This window comes from Labeo rohita, chromosome 7 (genome assembly GCF_022985175.1).
Source record: "Labeo rohita strain BAU-BD-2019 chromosome 7, IGBB_LRoh.1.0, whole genome shotgun sequence".
Taxonomy (NCBI): domain Eukaryota; kingdom Metazoa; phylum Chordata; class Actinopteri; order Cypriniformes; family Cyprinidae; genus Labeo; species Labeo rohita.
In genome coordinates, this window is record NC_066875.1 from 10087776 (window position 1) to 10102406 (window position 14631).

Here is a 14631-nt window from a genome sequence, read left to right on the forward strand (position 1 = left end):
TTAACACCTCTGTCAGATCATTAGACTGTCTGTTCTATATACCTTAAATCACACATACATATTGACATGGCTCGACTAGATGTCACTGAAACTTTTCACAGCATCACTTTTCCTGGCCACATGCATACTGAAGAATCATTGAATTATGCGACCAGCTTCAAGTTTCAGGACACAGATACTGTAATTGTCACCTACCCAAAATCAGGTAATAATGCATTTTCTGTATTCATCTGTAAACCTTCTTTAAAGGGTAATGTTTTTTTTAGGTTATGTATTTAAATGAAAATTATAATTATCTTTTTTTTTCAGCAAACATATTATTCACGCCTTTTTAAGAATTAATTTCTCTTCCCTTGAATACTTGATTCACAGGAACCACATGGATGCAGGAAATCATAACTCTGGTTTTGAGTAAAGGGGACCCAGCTGTAGCCCAAAATCAGCCCAACTGGGCCCGTGCACCATGGCTTGAGCAGTACTACTGCGCTGATGTTCTAAAAGCCTCTACCGGGCCTCGTATTATTACTACACATCTGCCTTACCACCTGCTGGCACCTGCCCTACAACACTCCAAAGCAAAGGTAAGTAGATGGGCAAGCCACAAATTCTTCACACAGTTTTATCATTTTTTGTTGAATTTGCTTACAAGTGACAAATATTTGCTTTTGTTCAGGTTATATATGTAGCCAGAAATCTCAAAGATGTGTCTGTGTCATACTATCACTTCCATAAGATGGCCAATTTTCTGCCCAACCCAGGCGCTTTCTCTGATTTTATAAACGACTTCCTGAAGGGTGCAGGTTAGTTGATGTTTACATTATTAGTCAGGTTTTACCAGTTTGAGTTTTCACCAGTAGTACTATGTCACTTTCTTTTCTGTTACAACCTATTACTTACTGTGGTTTGTTTATTTTTTTTTTTCTATCAGTGCATTATGGCTCTTGGTTTGATCATATCAAGGGCTGGACCAGTCACGCAAAAGACATTCAGAACTTTCTTTACATCACGTATGAGGAAATGTGGCAGGTATGATAACCTCCTTAGAATTAATTTTTTTTTGTTGACCACATACAGATGAACTTACAGAAGCAGTCTAAATTTGCAATTTTATCAGGATCTTCATGGGTCAGTTCAGAAGGTGAGCCGTTTCCTGCAGTGTCCTTTAACTGAGGATGAGCTGATCCTTGCTCAAAAGCACTGTAGCTTCAATAGCATGAAGGAAAATGCCATGGTGAACTACACTCTCATCCCTCAGGAGATCATGGACCACAGCAAGGGCAAGTTCATGAGGAAAGGTATGTAAATGCCTTTTTGATGTTTGCTTCAATCATATAGTCATGTTTGATGATGAGATAATTGAAAATGAGATTGACATGAATATTTTGATGCGCAGTTTAGGAAAATCAAATAGTCCTGCCTAAAATATTGATTATTTGAAGTCACATTTTTTTCAGGGTATTTTAACATTGTCTAAACACTATCTTTAAGGTAAAGTCGGAGACTGGATGAACACATTCACTGAGGAGCAGAGTCGTCTTGTTGATGACGTCTACTCTTCACAGATGGCAGATTCCTCACTGCTGTTTAAATGGGAATGCCCTGAGGAGTCTCGAAGGCCACTGATGGACATTAACACATCAGAATCCCACATGCGAAAGATCACTCTACTCACATAATCACTCATCACTGATAATATACTTTATTTTACATTTGAAAATGTTTCCAATATTTCACACTGAAATGCATACTAAGTAGGCTAAAATATTTCATTCTTTTCTGTTTTTTTCTATATTGTAATTTAACTAAATATTAAAAAAAAAACTTTTTAAAAGTTTTCATCCTGAGACCTTAAGAGAAATGTAGCAATATTTATGTGATATACTTTCATTTTCAATTTTGGTAATTTATGCAATGTGGCTTAAGTGTTGTAAGTCTAATAAAGTAGTAATGTTTGAAGATTAACAATAATGATATGTATATAAGATAGTATGATGTAGATTGTGTGATATGATAGAGATGTATTTTACAAGGCAATATAATGAATAATGATAATAAATTTTATCAATCTGTGTACTTATTCTAGGCATGGCCTTGAAATGTTATGATTTATATAAACCTATTCAACAACCTTTAATCTTGTGCTTACTGTGGTCGTTTTTAACCTTTTATCAAGTGAAATTACATGCTAGTTTTGGCAGTGGACAATGGGTGATAAAAACTGGCAAGAAAACTGTCACTTCAGTAGAAGAGCTAGCTGAGCTCATTAGATGTTCTTGTGAGCCTGAGGCCAGATATTTAAAATGTTATTCTCTTTAATGAAAAGAGTGTTTAGATGCGGAATACTGCACCTGTGCTGTACTTCAAGTGATGGATGGCACTTGAAATGTGCATTTGGAAGCAAGAAACAACATTTCAAAGTCTAGCTGAGTCTGCCAATCTCACGTAAAAGACATCATGTAATGCTCTGAACAAAGAACTGGCACCCTGTGGGGCAGGATTTGTTAAAGTTCCCATGACAAATGAAAATCAAAAGCTCTGTAGAATCCAAAACATCATGCCTCTTACATTATAAAAAGATGCTGAATTCATTAGGTTACTATTTCCAACAGTTAAACATAACTGATCAGACTTAACTTAAGGTTGGTTTTTAGTATTTTAATGTTTTCATAAAAGAGGAGGACAAGAATGTGGAAAAACAGTAGGGAATCTTAAGAACATACAGGGGTGTAGTGGCAAAGTGGCTGTCTGATACACTGAGCATATCACACGTGGCATTTGCATGGCATTTAGAGCCTGTCTTCCGCAATCTATGGCCATTAGCACTTTAATTACTGATAAAAGGAGACAGTCTGTAAAGGCAAAAGACATACAGGCCTGTTCAAACATGGTTCATTTGAATCATATGGAAAGTGGAAACCTTTGCAACAGAAGAGGGAGAGAACGACTAACTCTCGGTTGACTAAAGGCTCAAAAATAATTTCAGACCCACTCATGTCCTTCACTCCGAGTACCAACTTCTTCCTTCAGGAAGACGCTTTAGAGTTCATCGATGTAGGCTTAACCATTTTAAACTCCCATCTCATCTCATCTCAACTTCAAAATTGTCTTACATCGCTGTTTTACCTTTTTTTGTAAAGGGTGTTTGACCTTCTTTGCTTGTTCACTTTGTAAACAGCAGGTCGGTACTTCTGCAGCGACCTCTGCAGTAGGACGATTCTGAAATTGGAGGACAAAATTAGATGGGAGTTTTTCGACATTGCCTAACTGTACTGAACCAGAGTGCACAGCGCATGCAAGTGCATCACAGAGCTAGACAAGCATTTTGGCAGTTCAAACTCGTGGGCACCACAGAAGTCCACTATATGGAAAAAATACTTAAAATGTTTTCTTCAAAAAAACATAATTTCTTTACAACTGAAAAAAATAAAAAAAATGAACATCTTGAATGACAAGGGGTGAGTAAATTATCTGTACATTTTTGTTTTGAAGGTGAACTAATCTTTTAAGAACTCATTTGTCCCTCTGTCCATTAAAGCATTAACTGGTAAGTTAGCTAGAGTTTAACAATTCTAATATTTTAGAAGAGTGGGGTAAGTTGAGCCAGTGGGTAAGTTGACCCCACCCCCTGTATCTTGGCAACTGTACACTTTTACTGTCATGTGACCATGCATTTTGGAATCACATAATTCCTGCCAGACTGTGAAAAGGGAAAAAAACATGGGAGGGGTGGAAGGCACCCATTTACTTTATAGGGGTCATCAGATGCCCATTTTCCACAAGTTGATATGATTCTTTAGGGTCTTAATGAAAAGTCTATAATATACTTTGGTTAAAAATTCTCATTGGTTGTGTAAAACAACACCCTTTTTACCTTGCCAAAATAAGCTTTGCAAAAGTCATCTCATTCTGGTCGAGGCTGCTTTAAATGCAAATGAGCTCTGCTCGCCCTGCCCCTCTCTTCTCTCTGTGGAGAGATGAGCCTGTTTACTTTAGCCGCATTTAGCCGATAAACTTTCTAACTAGCACGTTATAAGGAAAGACGATCGCAAAGATTCATAAAAAAAACCCTTATACTCACTTCTGCTGTAAGTGAAGCTGGATCACGAATGATTTGCGCTAACATAGACGCATTTATGTGGATCGGGAGGCACATTCCCTTCACAAACAAATGTAATCTACTGCATCTTCAGCAGCTCAGATGTCAGGACTAAATGACGACCACTACGTTCATTATTACATCCAGCAACACAACACCTCAATCACTCAATCAGAGATATTCTTGTCTAACTTACATCCCTGCTCCGGGATCAAAACAAAGAGGGCAGACTGTTACAGCTGATCTGAGGTAAAACGCTCATGTCAGTCAACTATCGTGGGAGCGGCCTCTGTGGGTGTGACGCCACAACGGCAGGCATCTGAGAATGGCTCGATTTGAAAAAGGGGATATTATTTTTACAGATTAATTAAAAACCACTGCATGGATTTTTATCATTATAGGGTAGATTTGTACACACACTGCCAACACACATTAATGTTCAAACAACATGTAAAAGTGAACTCAGCATCCGATGACCCCTTTAAAAACTGTTTTTGGCTTGTCAAAGAAAAATGTTAATAACTAATTGCATAACAGATGTAAAGGCTGTTACATCAAAGCAAATTTATCCTGGACTAAAAATATTTATGATGCATATAGGTGATTTAGCAACATATAAAACCATGCAAATAATTTAGCTAAATACATTTATTTCATGCTAAGTATACTATAAATACATTTACATATTATGTACTTAATAAAATACTCATGCAATTGGAATTTTAGTATACTAAACTGGTATATTTAAAGACTGCTAAATTGGAACAACCAACTTTGTACTTTATGCACTTTAATTGTGCGGAAGTAGTGCTGAAGTCCAACTAAAGATATACTTAAGTATATTTGATTGTGCTAAAGTGAAACTACTGCAAGTTTACTTTGGGTACACTTTAAATATTTTGCATTTAAAAAACAATATTTAAATATCATACAGTCCTCATCAATAGTGGCATTAAAACATATTTTAGGTTTAATATTAAGAAATGTGCATTGTGCACAAGTATTCCAAATAAAGTTTAATTACAATTTTTAATCAGCAAGTCTCAAGCGATATATCCCTAATTATGTTAATAGACATCAACTATACTTAATATAAAATAAATGCATTTGAAATCTGTGGCGGCGTTCTGCCGCGTTCTATCAGCCAAGCGCTCAAGTTATATACAAGGAAGGTTTACTTACAGTGCAGATGATTTATTCCTGTTCCTGTTGTGTTAATTCTTGAAGCTGCTTGACGTTATTATGAATGATATTACGCAGCGCCTGAAAATAGGCTAACTTCCGTCAGTGTTGAATTACAGTGATTATAGTTGCATGATGGGTAGTGTGCAATTTAGTTGTTTTATTGTAGTTTATGAATTCACTGTATATTGTGGGAAGGGTAGTGATGGGTTGCTGTGTGTATGTACATACTATGTTACTCGTATTAAACAGCAGATATTGTATTGTATGTGTCCAATAAGAATTTCCTTTGGGACATAAAGTTTATCTTATCTTATCTTATCTTATCTTATCTTATCTTAAGAGGGAGAGAAGGTCTAACTTTTGGCTTACTAGTCTTAAGCCCTATTCGGACGGTAATTATATCTCACATAGAAGTCTGTAAAAATAAATTTACATGGCACCTCAGTGATAGAACTCATGGATTCTGATGGCCATTCATCATGATGAGGGAATGAGATCTCTAGGTACGTTCACATTCTAATTACCGTAATTATGGGATACTAACTGGTAAATGGTGTTCACGTCCTCGTAAAACTTGCAATTAACTTGTAAACTAGGAATTTTCCGAGAGCTACACCTTGTACCACCTGACCACCTCAGATTCATTTAGGCGCTGATAGTGCGTTAGCTCCGAGTCCAAGGATGTGGATAGCCACAAGTAGAACGTCATGTGTTGTCATCACGAAATTATAGTAATTATGACATGGCGTGAAAGCAGCGGGTGATCTTATGAACCCAGGAACGCTGCTCATGTGGCCAGTCGCATGATTGTCTGTTGTAAACAGCGTCATATGCATAGAATAATAAGAATAAATTCATGTTTGATTATATCCTATTTATTATTTGCTCCTGTTTAAAAATAGGAAAATAGATGCATTTTTATCTCTCAAAATGATGGATGTCATTAAAAATGTGGAAATTAGCAGAAATAATGCAACCTATTTTATTTTTTTTACATAAGGTGAACATAAAGCTGCTTGGTTTATGTTTTTTATGTATAATTGTATATAATACATATTTTAAAATTGTATTGCACACCTGTTGTTGCCATAATAATGACCTATTTCAAATGTTTACGTGCTTTTCTTTTCTTTCTTAAAGGGGTGCTATTATGCTCTTTTGCAAAGTCTTGATTTTGTTTTGGGGGTGTACTAGAACATGCTCTCATGCTTGGTGGTTCAAAAAACACATTATTTTTCACATAATTTATATTATTGCAATACTTTTTTCCCCAGCCTGACACAAATGGCTCAATTAGTTCCGGCTTTGATGAAGGCCCACTTTCCGAAAAACGAAATGTGTTGTGATTGGTTAGCTGCCCCAGTGCGTTCTGATTGGTGAATAGCTTAGACAGCGTTTCAGTACTGCCATGCCCCTTGCCAAAGAGATGTAAGTTAGACAAGAATATCACCGACTGAGCGATTGAGGCGTTGTGTTGCTGGATGTAATAATGAACATAGTGGTCTTCATTTACTCCTGACATCTGAGCTGCTGAAGATGCAGTGGATTACATTTGTTTGTGAAGGGAATGCGCCTCCCGATCTACATATATCCGTCATGTTTGCGCAAATCATTCATGATCCAGCTTCACTTACAGCAGAAGTGAGTATAAGCGTTTTTTTATGAATCTTTGCGATCGCCTTTCCTTATAACGTGGTAGTTAGGAAGTTTAGCGGCTAAATGCGGCTAAAGTAAACAAGATCGTCACTCCACAGAGAGAAAAGAGGGGCGGGGTGAGCAGAGTTCATTTGCATTTAAAGGAACAACCCCTTAGAATAAGATGATTTTTGCAGAGCTCATTTTGACAAGGTAAAAAGGGTGTTGTTTTACAAAACCATTGAGAATTTTTAATCAAAGCATATTAGAGACTTTTCATTAAGACCCTAAAGAATCATATCAACTTGTGGAAAATGGGCATCCGATGACCCCTTTAACAAATATGCATGTAAATTACAGTGCAACGGGATTTAAACAGTGAATTTTGAATTGATTTCTTGTAAATTCAGAGATGTGGATTCAGACGGCAATTAAACTGCCACATGACCTTGTGTTTGTGTTCGAGCCTACTTCAGCCGGGGATTTCTACGCAGGCGATGGGGGAAAACACAGAAATTCTAGACTAGACAGCAATAAATCACCCACTAACCCCTGTAAATGTTGAAAAAATCCTACGTCCCCATGAGAAACAATCACGCCACCATCTGAATCATGCTTTTCACTCAAATCCCTATGGGACTGTTATAAACAACTGGACTGATTGTTACATTAAGCTAAGCTGAAAAAAAAGAAAGAAATGACTGCAAATGTGTGATATTAATCTTGATCTACTGCATATTTTACTTCATTGTATAATTAGCATGTACTGATGTAGTATTTTAAAAAGGAAAGTCCCCAAAATTTGTTACTTGGTCGTCCTGTGTCACCTGCCTCAACAGGTTTAAACATTTGCTCATATTAATATAACCTTGTTTGTCAAGTTCTCTTGCGTTTCGTCATCTTCTGTAATACGTAATAGAAAGCATATTTGACTCTGATCTTTTACAAAAGAAGAGAGATAATGAACTGGATGTCTTAACAGCAGATTTTAAGGAAGATTATTTGTTAAAAATCATTTGTAATTTTTTTATTATTATTATTATTATACAGTGAATACATTTTCAGGTTAAATTTGGTGAGAAATTTCAGTCTTACATCATTAGTTTGTGCATGTTTTTATGATATCCAAAAACACTGGTCACTGTAAGAACAAATCTGTAGACAAACACAATCAAGTCCTCACAAGACTTGACAAACTGACAGAGCGACAGAGAGCAGGTGAAAACAGGCAAAATACTCTGACACTGAAGAGGTGCAGAGCAAACAGATATAGAGTGAGTAATAATGATAATAGAGAGAAAGGTGTGACTGGGTGGATGTGACAGATAAAATGGAGCAACCAAAGCTGCACTGCTGACTGACCACTTTAAAAATAGGGTATGGCCCAATGAAACAGGGGTCCAACTTATGTACAGGCACCTGAAACAGCAGGTCACTGGTGAAGAGCCTTTGTACACAAACAAACAGAGAAAATCGGTCTAATGCCATTCTGCTATTTCGGTGCACAGTAAAATTATACAATAAATTTACACTAAAATTATACACTAATACTAGAACTAGGAGATTAAGTTATACTAGATAGACAGTAAGGTATTTTAGTAAGAGCATGTTTATTGATCTGGGGCCAGATTTACAAAAGTAACTGATAGTGTGTGGGATTCATTCTCTTCTTTTGTTTTGAGGTTGGACCTTTTTTGGCTGTTTTTCCTATGCACCTATCAGTGATGTACAAGGGTGATTGTTGGTAGGAAATGAGGTAAGACATTTCTTGGCATACATTCCAAGAAATTCGTAAGAATGTTCCTAAGTGCAATTCTTGAAAAAAATCTTATGACGTTCTGAAAATATATCCTAAGAACCTCATTTATAGTCTTTGGGATTATCTCACTGAATAAATGGCAGTTCTTGCTGAAAATAATGTGATGTCACTGATAAACTCAATGAAAAACACATCAAGGGTTACTTATTTTATGCTGCCTGGATATTACTGTAATATGCTACAGTAGAAGTGTCCTTTGTATGGGTGTGTTCATATGTGCTGAATAATGCCAAATATTTTGTTGTATTTTCATTCATATCCCTAGTAATAGTCCTACTATGTATTACGTGCACCTAATGTTACTTTGTAATGCTTAATTACAACAATTCATTTAAAAAAAAACAATAAATTCACTAAATCTTGAAATGTGTTAGATTCTTTATGTTTTAGAAGTTATTTACAGTTATTTTTAAGGTTCTTTTCAAGAATTCAAAATCTTAAGTTCGAATTCTTAAGTTTTGCCTTATGAAATCTCTTATGAGAAAAGTAATGCAAAATAGTCGTGAATTTCTTTCTTTAGAATGTTTTGTGAATCCAGCCCCTGACTCCAAATTTTCTGTATTTTATGTGTGAGTTTCACAACTGCATTTTATTTAAATATTTTCAAGGCTCAATTTAACACATTTAGAATACACACAAACACACACACAATCTGTTTACTTGTGGCTTACGTGCAGAATGTGCAGCCATTTAAAAGCAGTCAGGATTTTCAGGAAATGTATCAGTCATCTACTCTAGATGGGGATAAGATATGTCCTTATAAAACCTTAGCAGCTCTACTCTTTAAGTGTTCTTTACCAAAGTGAAGCTTAGCTGACAGCACGAGGTGGAAAGTAACATTCTGCAGTAGAGTGATTCATTTTTAATAAGCTAAAATGGTATGTGATGTGCTATCCCATGTCTGCTGAGATCAAAAATGCACACAGTAAAGTAATAATCCATTTGGAATGTGCTGTAAAAATATTAACTTTTTATTACATCATTTCATATTAAATCATTTTATTTTTATTGTTCAGTATATTCAGTATTAAATTGTGTTTTTATGCCTGATGAGTCACTGATGTCCTTTATACACATTAATCAGCGAAGCATATTATTATTTTTTTTTTAAAGACGCAAGCTTTATTGTATTCCATTGCTTACAAAATTGACACGTTAATGGAGTTGAACACTAGATGTGTTAGTTTTGCTTCAAATGTTTGTTTAAAAGTTTTGATGGCAAATTTTTATTCAAACAACAGTACATAGTGCAAATTACAAACGAGTGAAATAAACTCATATTTATTAAGCAGTTGTTAATGCATAAAGATTACTTTACTGCTGCTGTTGTAAATACATGCGAATTAAGAGTGAAGCACGTTGTGCCGCAAATTCTTGTGAATCCCCTGTCATGACGCTATGAATCCAAGGCAGGTAGGCAGAAATCTTTGTATATACAGCATGCTTTTCGACAGAACAAGCCTTGTCAAAGGAGAGGATGCCCGCGGCATACACTGTATTGGTTTTGATGTTCAGGAATGCAATAGCACCACCTGCATCACCAAAGCACACGTTTTCCTGGTAATTATTGGGACCCGTGCAGAACTGTTTGTCACCCACGTTTGGTGTACTTTCAAGAACCTTTGCCTGGTAGGGGCCCTTACATGACTGGACTGGCAGAGAGACAAACTTGAGTATTGGAGCAGGGGTAAGAAGACTCCCCCAACCCCACCCGGCGATGATGCCTTCCTCTCCTTCCTTCTCTTCCTCATTATCTCCAATCTCAGGAAGGGGGATGGGCATTACAGACTCACTAAATTTGACTGGCTCCTTCAGTTTGATCAGAGCAAGGTCATTGTCCCATTCCGATGTGCTCTGAAAGCCTGGATGCAAAAACACCTGCAAGATAAAACCATGTTAATGATCAACTGTCCTATGCAACAATTACCTCCTTTATTGTTTTCTTGACATACCTGTACCTACAAAATGAGCTTGTTACAATGATACACTGCTCCCAGATGTGTCAGGAAACTTAGAAGGCAATACTTTTATTGCATAATATGCCACCAAGTATGATATTTTGTGATCTAATATACAATAAAGTTGAGGTCAAAAGTTTACACACACCTTACATACATGTTAATTATTTTAACAATATAAGAGGAATAATACAAAATGCATGTTGTTTTTTATTTAGTACTGACCCGAATAAGATATTTCACGCAAAAGACATTTACATATAGTCCACAAGAGAAAATAATAGTTGAATTTATAAAAATGAACCCGTTCAAAAGTTATTATATAAATTATTATTATATATAAATTATTATTATTATTATTGATTCTTAATACTTTGTTGTTACCTGAATGATCCAGAGCTGTGTTCTTTTTTTTTTTTTTTTTTTTTTAGTTATAGTTGTTCATGAGTCCCTTGTTTGTCCTGAACAGTTAAAACTGCCCACTGACCTTGAGAAAAATCTTTCAGGTCCCACAAATTCTTTGATTTTTCAGCATTTTTGTGTATTTAAAGCCTTTCCAACAATGACTGTATGACTTTGAGATCCATCTTTTCATACTGAGGGCAACTGAGGGACTCATATGCAACTTTTACAGAAGGTTCAAATGCTCACTGATGCTCCAGAAGGAAACACAATGCATTAGGAACCGGGGGGTAAAAACTTTTGAATTTGAAGATCTTCTAAATCTTCTGTAGCTTCTAAAGGGCAGTACTAAACGAACAAAAATATTATATTAAGAAAAATTAAGAAAAATGTACACATCTTCATTCTGTTCAAAAGTTTACACCCCTGGGTCTTAATGGATCGTTTTTTACTTCTGGAGCATCAGTAAGAATTTTGATACCCATCTTTGCTCAAAAGTCATGATGATGTGAAGTTAATCTGTATTTTGTCAATGTCTTCATCAAAGAAATAGACTTCATTAGCCCTATGATCTGAGGGTACCTCCAAATGTGGATATTTTTGCTTACAACATTTAAAAAGTTTGTCAGAAAACATAATCATGATTTGTGTCTGTGGATTCCTTGGGTCGTGCCACCTGAATTTGCAGGCAACGGATGAATTGCCTGTCCTCTGTTTTCAAACTTTTCATGAATTGTAAGTGTATACATTAAAAAATGGCTTGACATGTCAGCACAGATATTGACAGTATGTACTGAAGCTACCAGAGAAGTTTGAAAACAGCGCCACCTATTGTTCCAAAGACAGAAGGATTTTTAAGCTATTCTTTTTAATGTAGCTCTTCTGCTATCAGACTAACCATAAACTACATAAGCAGCAAAGTTAGCTCAGCAATCTGAATGGTTAGCATTCTTTTGTGTCTTTATATGTATATACAAATATATGGTGATTATGATTTAGCAAAGTTAGCTTTAGCAGGTTTGGAATTTGGTGGGTTGCATGGATATTTACCTTCTCTACGGCTACTTCTGTAGAGGCGTTTGCATGAGTACGTTTGCTGATTCCAAGATAGACTTTAGGAATCAGTGGTTCTTTTCCTCTTGTATGGCTTGGACTCTTTCGTACAAATAAATTACGGCCAGCCGTCAGTACCCACTGTTCAGCTATCAAAGCTCCTCCAGCAAATCCTCCATCTAGTATATTTTCACTGATGTACACCATTGCCTGCCAGGGGACAGATGCGGTCAGGGATCCCCCCACCATTCGTTTGGGGCGTAGGGATGAAATCCTGTCGGCTGTATAAATGGGAATGAGATCTCTGTAAGCAGTTTTTGATAGCATTTTTGTGCTACAGATGAAAATAACTACAAAATTAGTAGTTATAACAGATTACATGCTTCACAACTAAACATTTAAATGTCAGTGGTGCTTGGTAAAAGTTTGTTGTGGTCTTGTTAAGATTTTCTGAGGTTTTTTTTCTTTTACAATGCTGTTGTAAGTCGATGGAATTTTGGCCTGTATATCAAACTATAGTAAACTGCATGTGTTGTAAAGAAAGAAACGACAAACTACTGTAGTTGTCCAACAATGTTTGATTGTGTCCATAGTCTTAGTGATGAACTACATTTGTGGTTACTCTGTAGCCAATGACACATAGATGGAATAAAATGCTTTTTGTGTTACAAGAAATTCCCTAAGAGCACCGCTTTAACTATTTGTAGCTGAATACTGGGTCATGAAGGGTGATTTGTTACCTGAAACTTGTTCTCTGACTCTATCCAAAGCAAAAGATGCATCTGGCAGGCAAGTAATAGTGCCCAAGAGCAACACAGCTAGAGATAGCCTAAAGACAGACAAAAAAAAAAAAAAAAGAGATCATCAACAACAAATAATCTGTTCATTTGAAAGGAACACTTGGCTGAACAGATGTTAATTAATAATGCATTAAGCACTGCACTGAAACTGATTTCAATCTAATGCTTGATCATTATTTGAAACATAATTTTAATTTAAAAAAAAAAACAAAGAAACTTACCACCCCATGATGAATATGTTTTGTAAATGTAGCTGTCTTGTATCGTTTTATGGTCGTTGAGGCTCTGAAATTTATATGAGGTTGATACAGCTAAAATTTACCTGGATTACCTAATCGGGGAAATTTATCAGCGTTTGAATGTTGACAGTATCCAAGTTGAAGGTAGATAAGAGGTAAGGTTAGCAAAATGTTCCAAAGGCAGCACGTATGACCTACTGTTCAGTTTGTAATTAAACAAGAGACAGCACTCTTGTGTGATGTTGTAATCCGCCCCAAAAAAAAAAAAAAAAAAAAAGAGAAAACATTTGTATTTGCAATATGATGCACACCTTCTTTGAAATGCTGATTCATCAAATGCCAGTGCCTTAAGTACAAGTTTTGCAAACCCCAACATCAGGGTTTTGCAATGTCTGATACAATGTTGCAATAAGTTAAAAAAAAAAAAAAAAAAAAGATAAAGAAACTGTTGGCATGAAATTAAACACACAAAATTCCCAGAAGCAAAATATGGAAATCTTTTGTTAAAAAACAACATTTGACCAAATTGTCTTTTAATAAACAGATTTAGATTTTTTTTTTTCTTTTTTTCAATTTGATTTGCGATAATTTTGTAACACCTACACTTACACCACTTGACATTAATTTATATGGTTTCTGAAAGCAGTATATTTCTAAACAACTGTGAATTATGACAAACGTACCTGTGGGAACTTTCCGCAAGATGCTAAATACGTAAGTACAAATCACCGCAGTTTCCAACAGAAATGAACACTAGATGTGGTAAAACAGCAAGCACTTGTAATCGTTTTTGTACACAGTTACGATTACAGCTCCATATGTTTCAGTTTCCGGTGTTGACACCAGCCAGATTACTACCCCGCTAGTATTGGTAGGTGTAGAGTTAGGATTAGGCAATCGTGTAGCGATTTCAACGAGAGGGAGTAATAATTTGCCAGGGGATCAAAAATGGACACAACATCGGACGTAACAAGCTTGCTCAGTAGCTTAGACGGCACGGAATTAAACTTAGGATGCAGAATCCTTGGTTGTGAAAAACATGGCTCACAATGAAAGACCTGAAAGACTGAAAAGCAAGCTAAAATGGCATTGCGATTGCATTTTTTAAGTCACATTCGGTTTTGTTCATACTATCGGGTAGGTTTAGGTATAGTGCAGATGGTACGTTATTTTAAAACGTCATAGAGCATTACTGCTATAGCACCACTCAATGGAAATTTCAAGTCAGAACTGTGGTGACGCATACAAAACCAACATCACATAAAATGTACCATATGTACGTTCATTTGTTCTGGTGGAAAAACACCCTTTTAGCACCACTTAATGGACATTTCTGTTGGAAACTGCAGTGATATGTACTTACTGGGACGTATTTCACATCTCACAATAAAGTTTCCACAGGTACATTTCATCATGAGATCAGGTTGGTGAATGCTAAATCAAT

General features: G+C 36.0%; 2 protein-coding genes across 2 annotated transcripts; one reads left to right on the forward strand and one right to left on the reverse strand.

Annotated features, from left to right (window-relative positions):
• Positions 1-2134, forward strand: sult5a1 (sulfotransferase family 5A, member 1). Its single transcript, XM_051115402.1, has 6 exons — positions 1-205; positions 373-581; positions 674-800; positions 929-1026; positions 1115-1295; positions 1489-2134. Exons 1-6 carry the CDS (start codon positions 67-69, stop codon positions 1674-1676), a joined length of 942 nt encoding a protein of 313 aa, XP_050971359.1. The 5' UTR covers positions 1-66; the 3' UTR covers positions 1677-2134.
• Positions 2135-10000: 7866 nt separating this feature from the next.
• On the reverse strand, positions 10001-13334 carry hp (haptoglobin). Its single transcript, XM_051115101.1, has 4 exons — positions 13170-13334; positions 12889-12977; positions 12146-12429; positions 10001-10613 (listed from the first exon to the last, which is right to left on the reverse strand). The coding sequence occupies exons 1-4, from the start codon at positions 13175-13177 to the stop codon at positions 10050-10052; spliced, it is 945 nt and encodes a 314-aa protein (XP_050971058.1). The 5' UTR covers positions 13178-13334; the 3' UTR covers positions 10001-10049.
• Between the last annotated feature and the right edge of the window lie 1297 nt (positions 13335-14631).

Coding starts and splice junctions, on each gene's coding strand:
- sult5a1 (XM_051115402.1), top strand. CDS start 67: ATGGCTCGACTAGATGTCACTGAAACTTTTCACAGCATCACTTTTCCT. Junction 206..372: donor TGTCACCTACCCAAAATCAG/GTAATAATGCAT, acceptor CTTGATTCACAG/GAACCACATGGATGCAGGAA. Junction 801..928: donor CGACTTCCTGAAGGGTGCAG/GTTAGTTGATGT, acceptor TTTTTCTATCAG/TGCATTATGGCTCTTGGTTT.
- hp (XM_051115101.1), bottom strand. Junction 12,430..12,888: donor AGTCAGAGAACAAGTTTCAG/GTAACAAATCAC, acceptor CCATTTATACAG/CCGACAGGATTTCATCCCTA. Junction 10,614..12,145: donor CAGAAGTAGCCGTAGAGAAG/GTAAATATCCAT, acceptor TTTATCTTGCAG/GTGTTTTTGCATCCAGGCTT.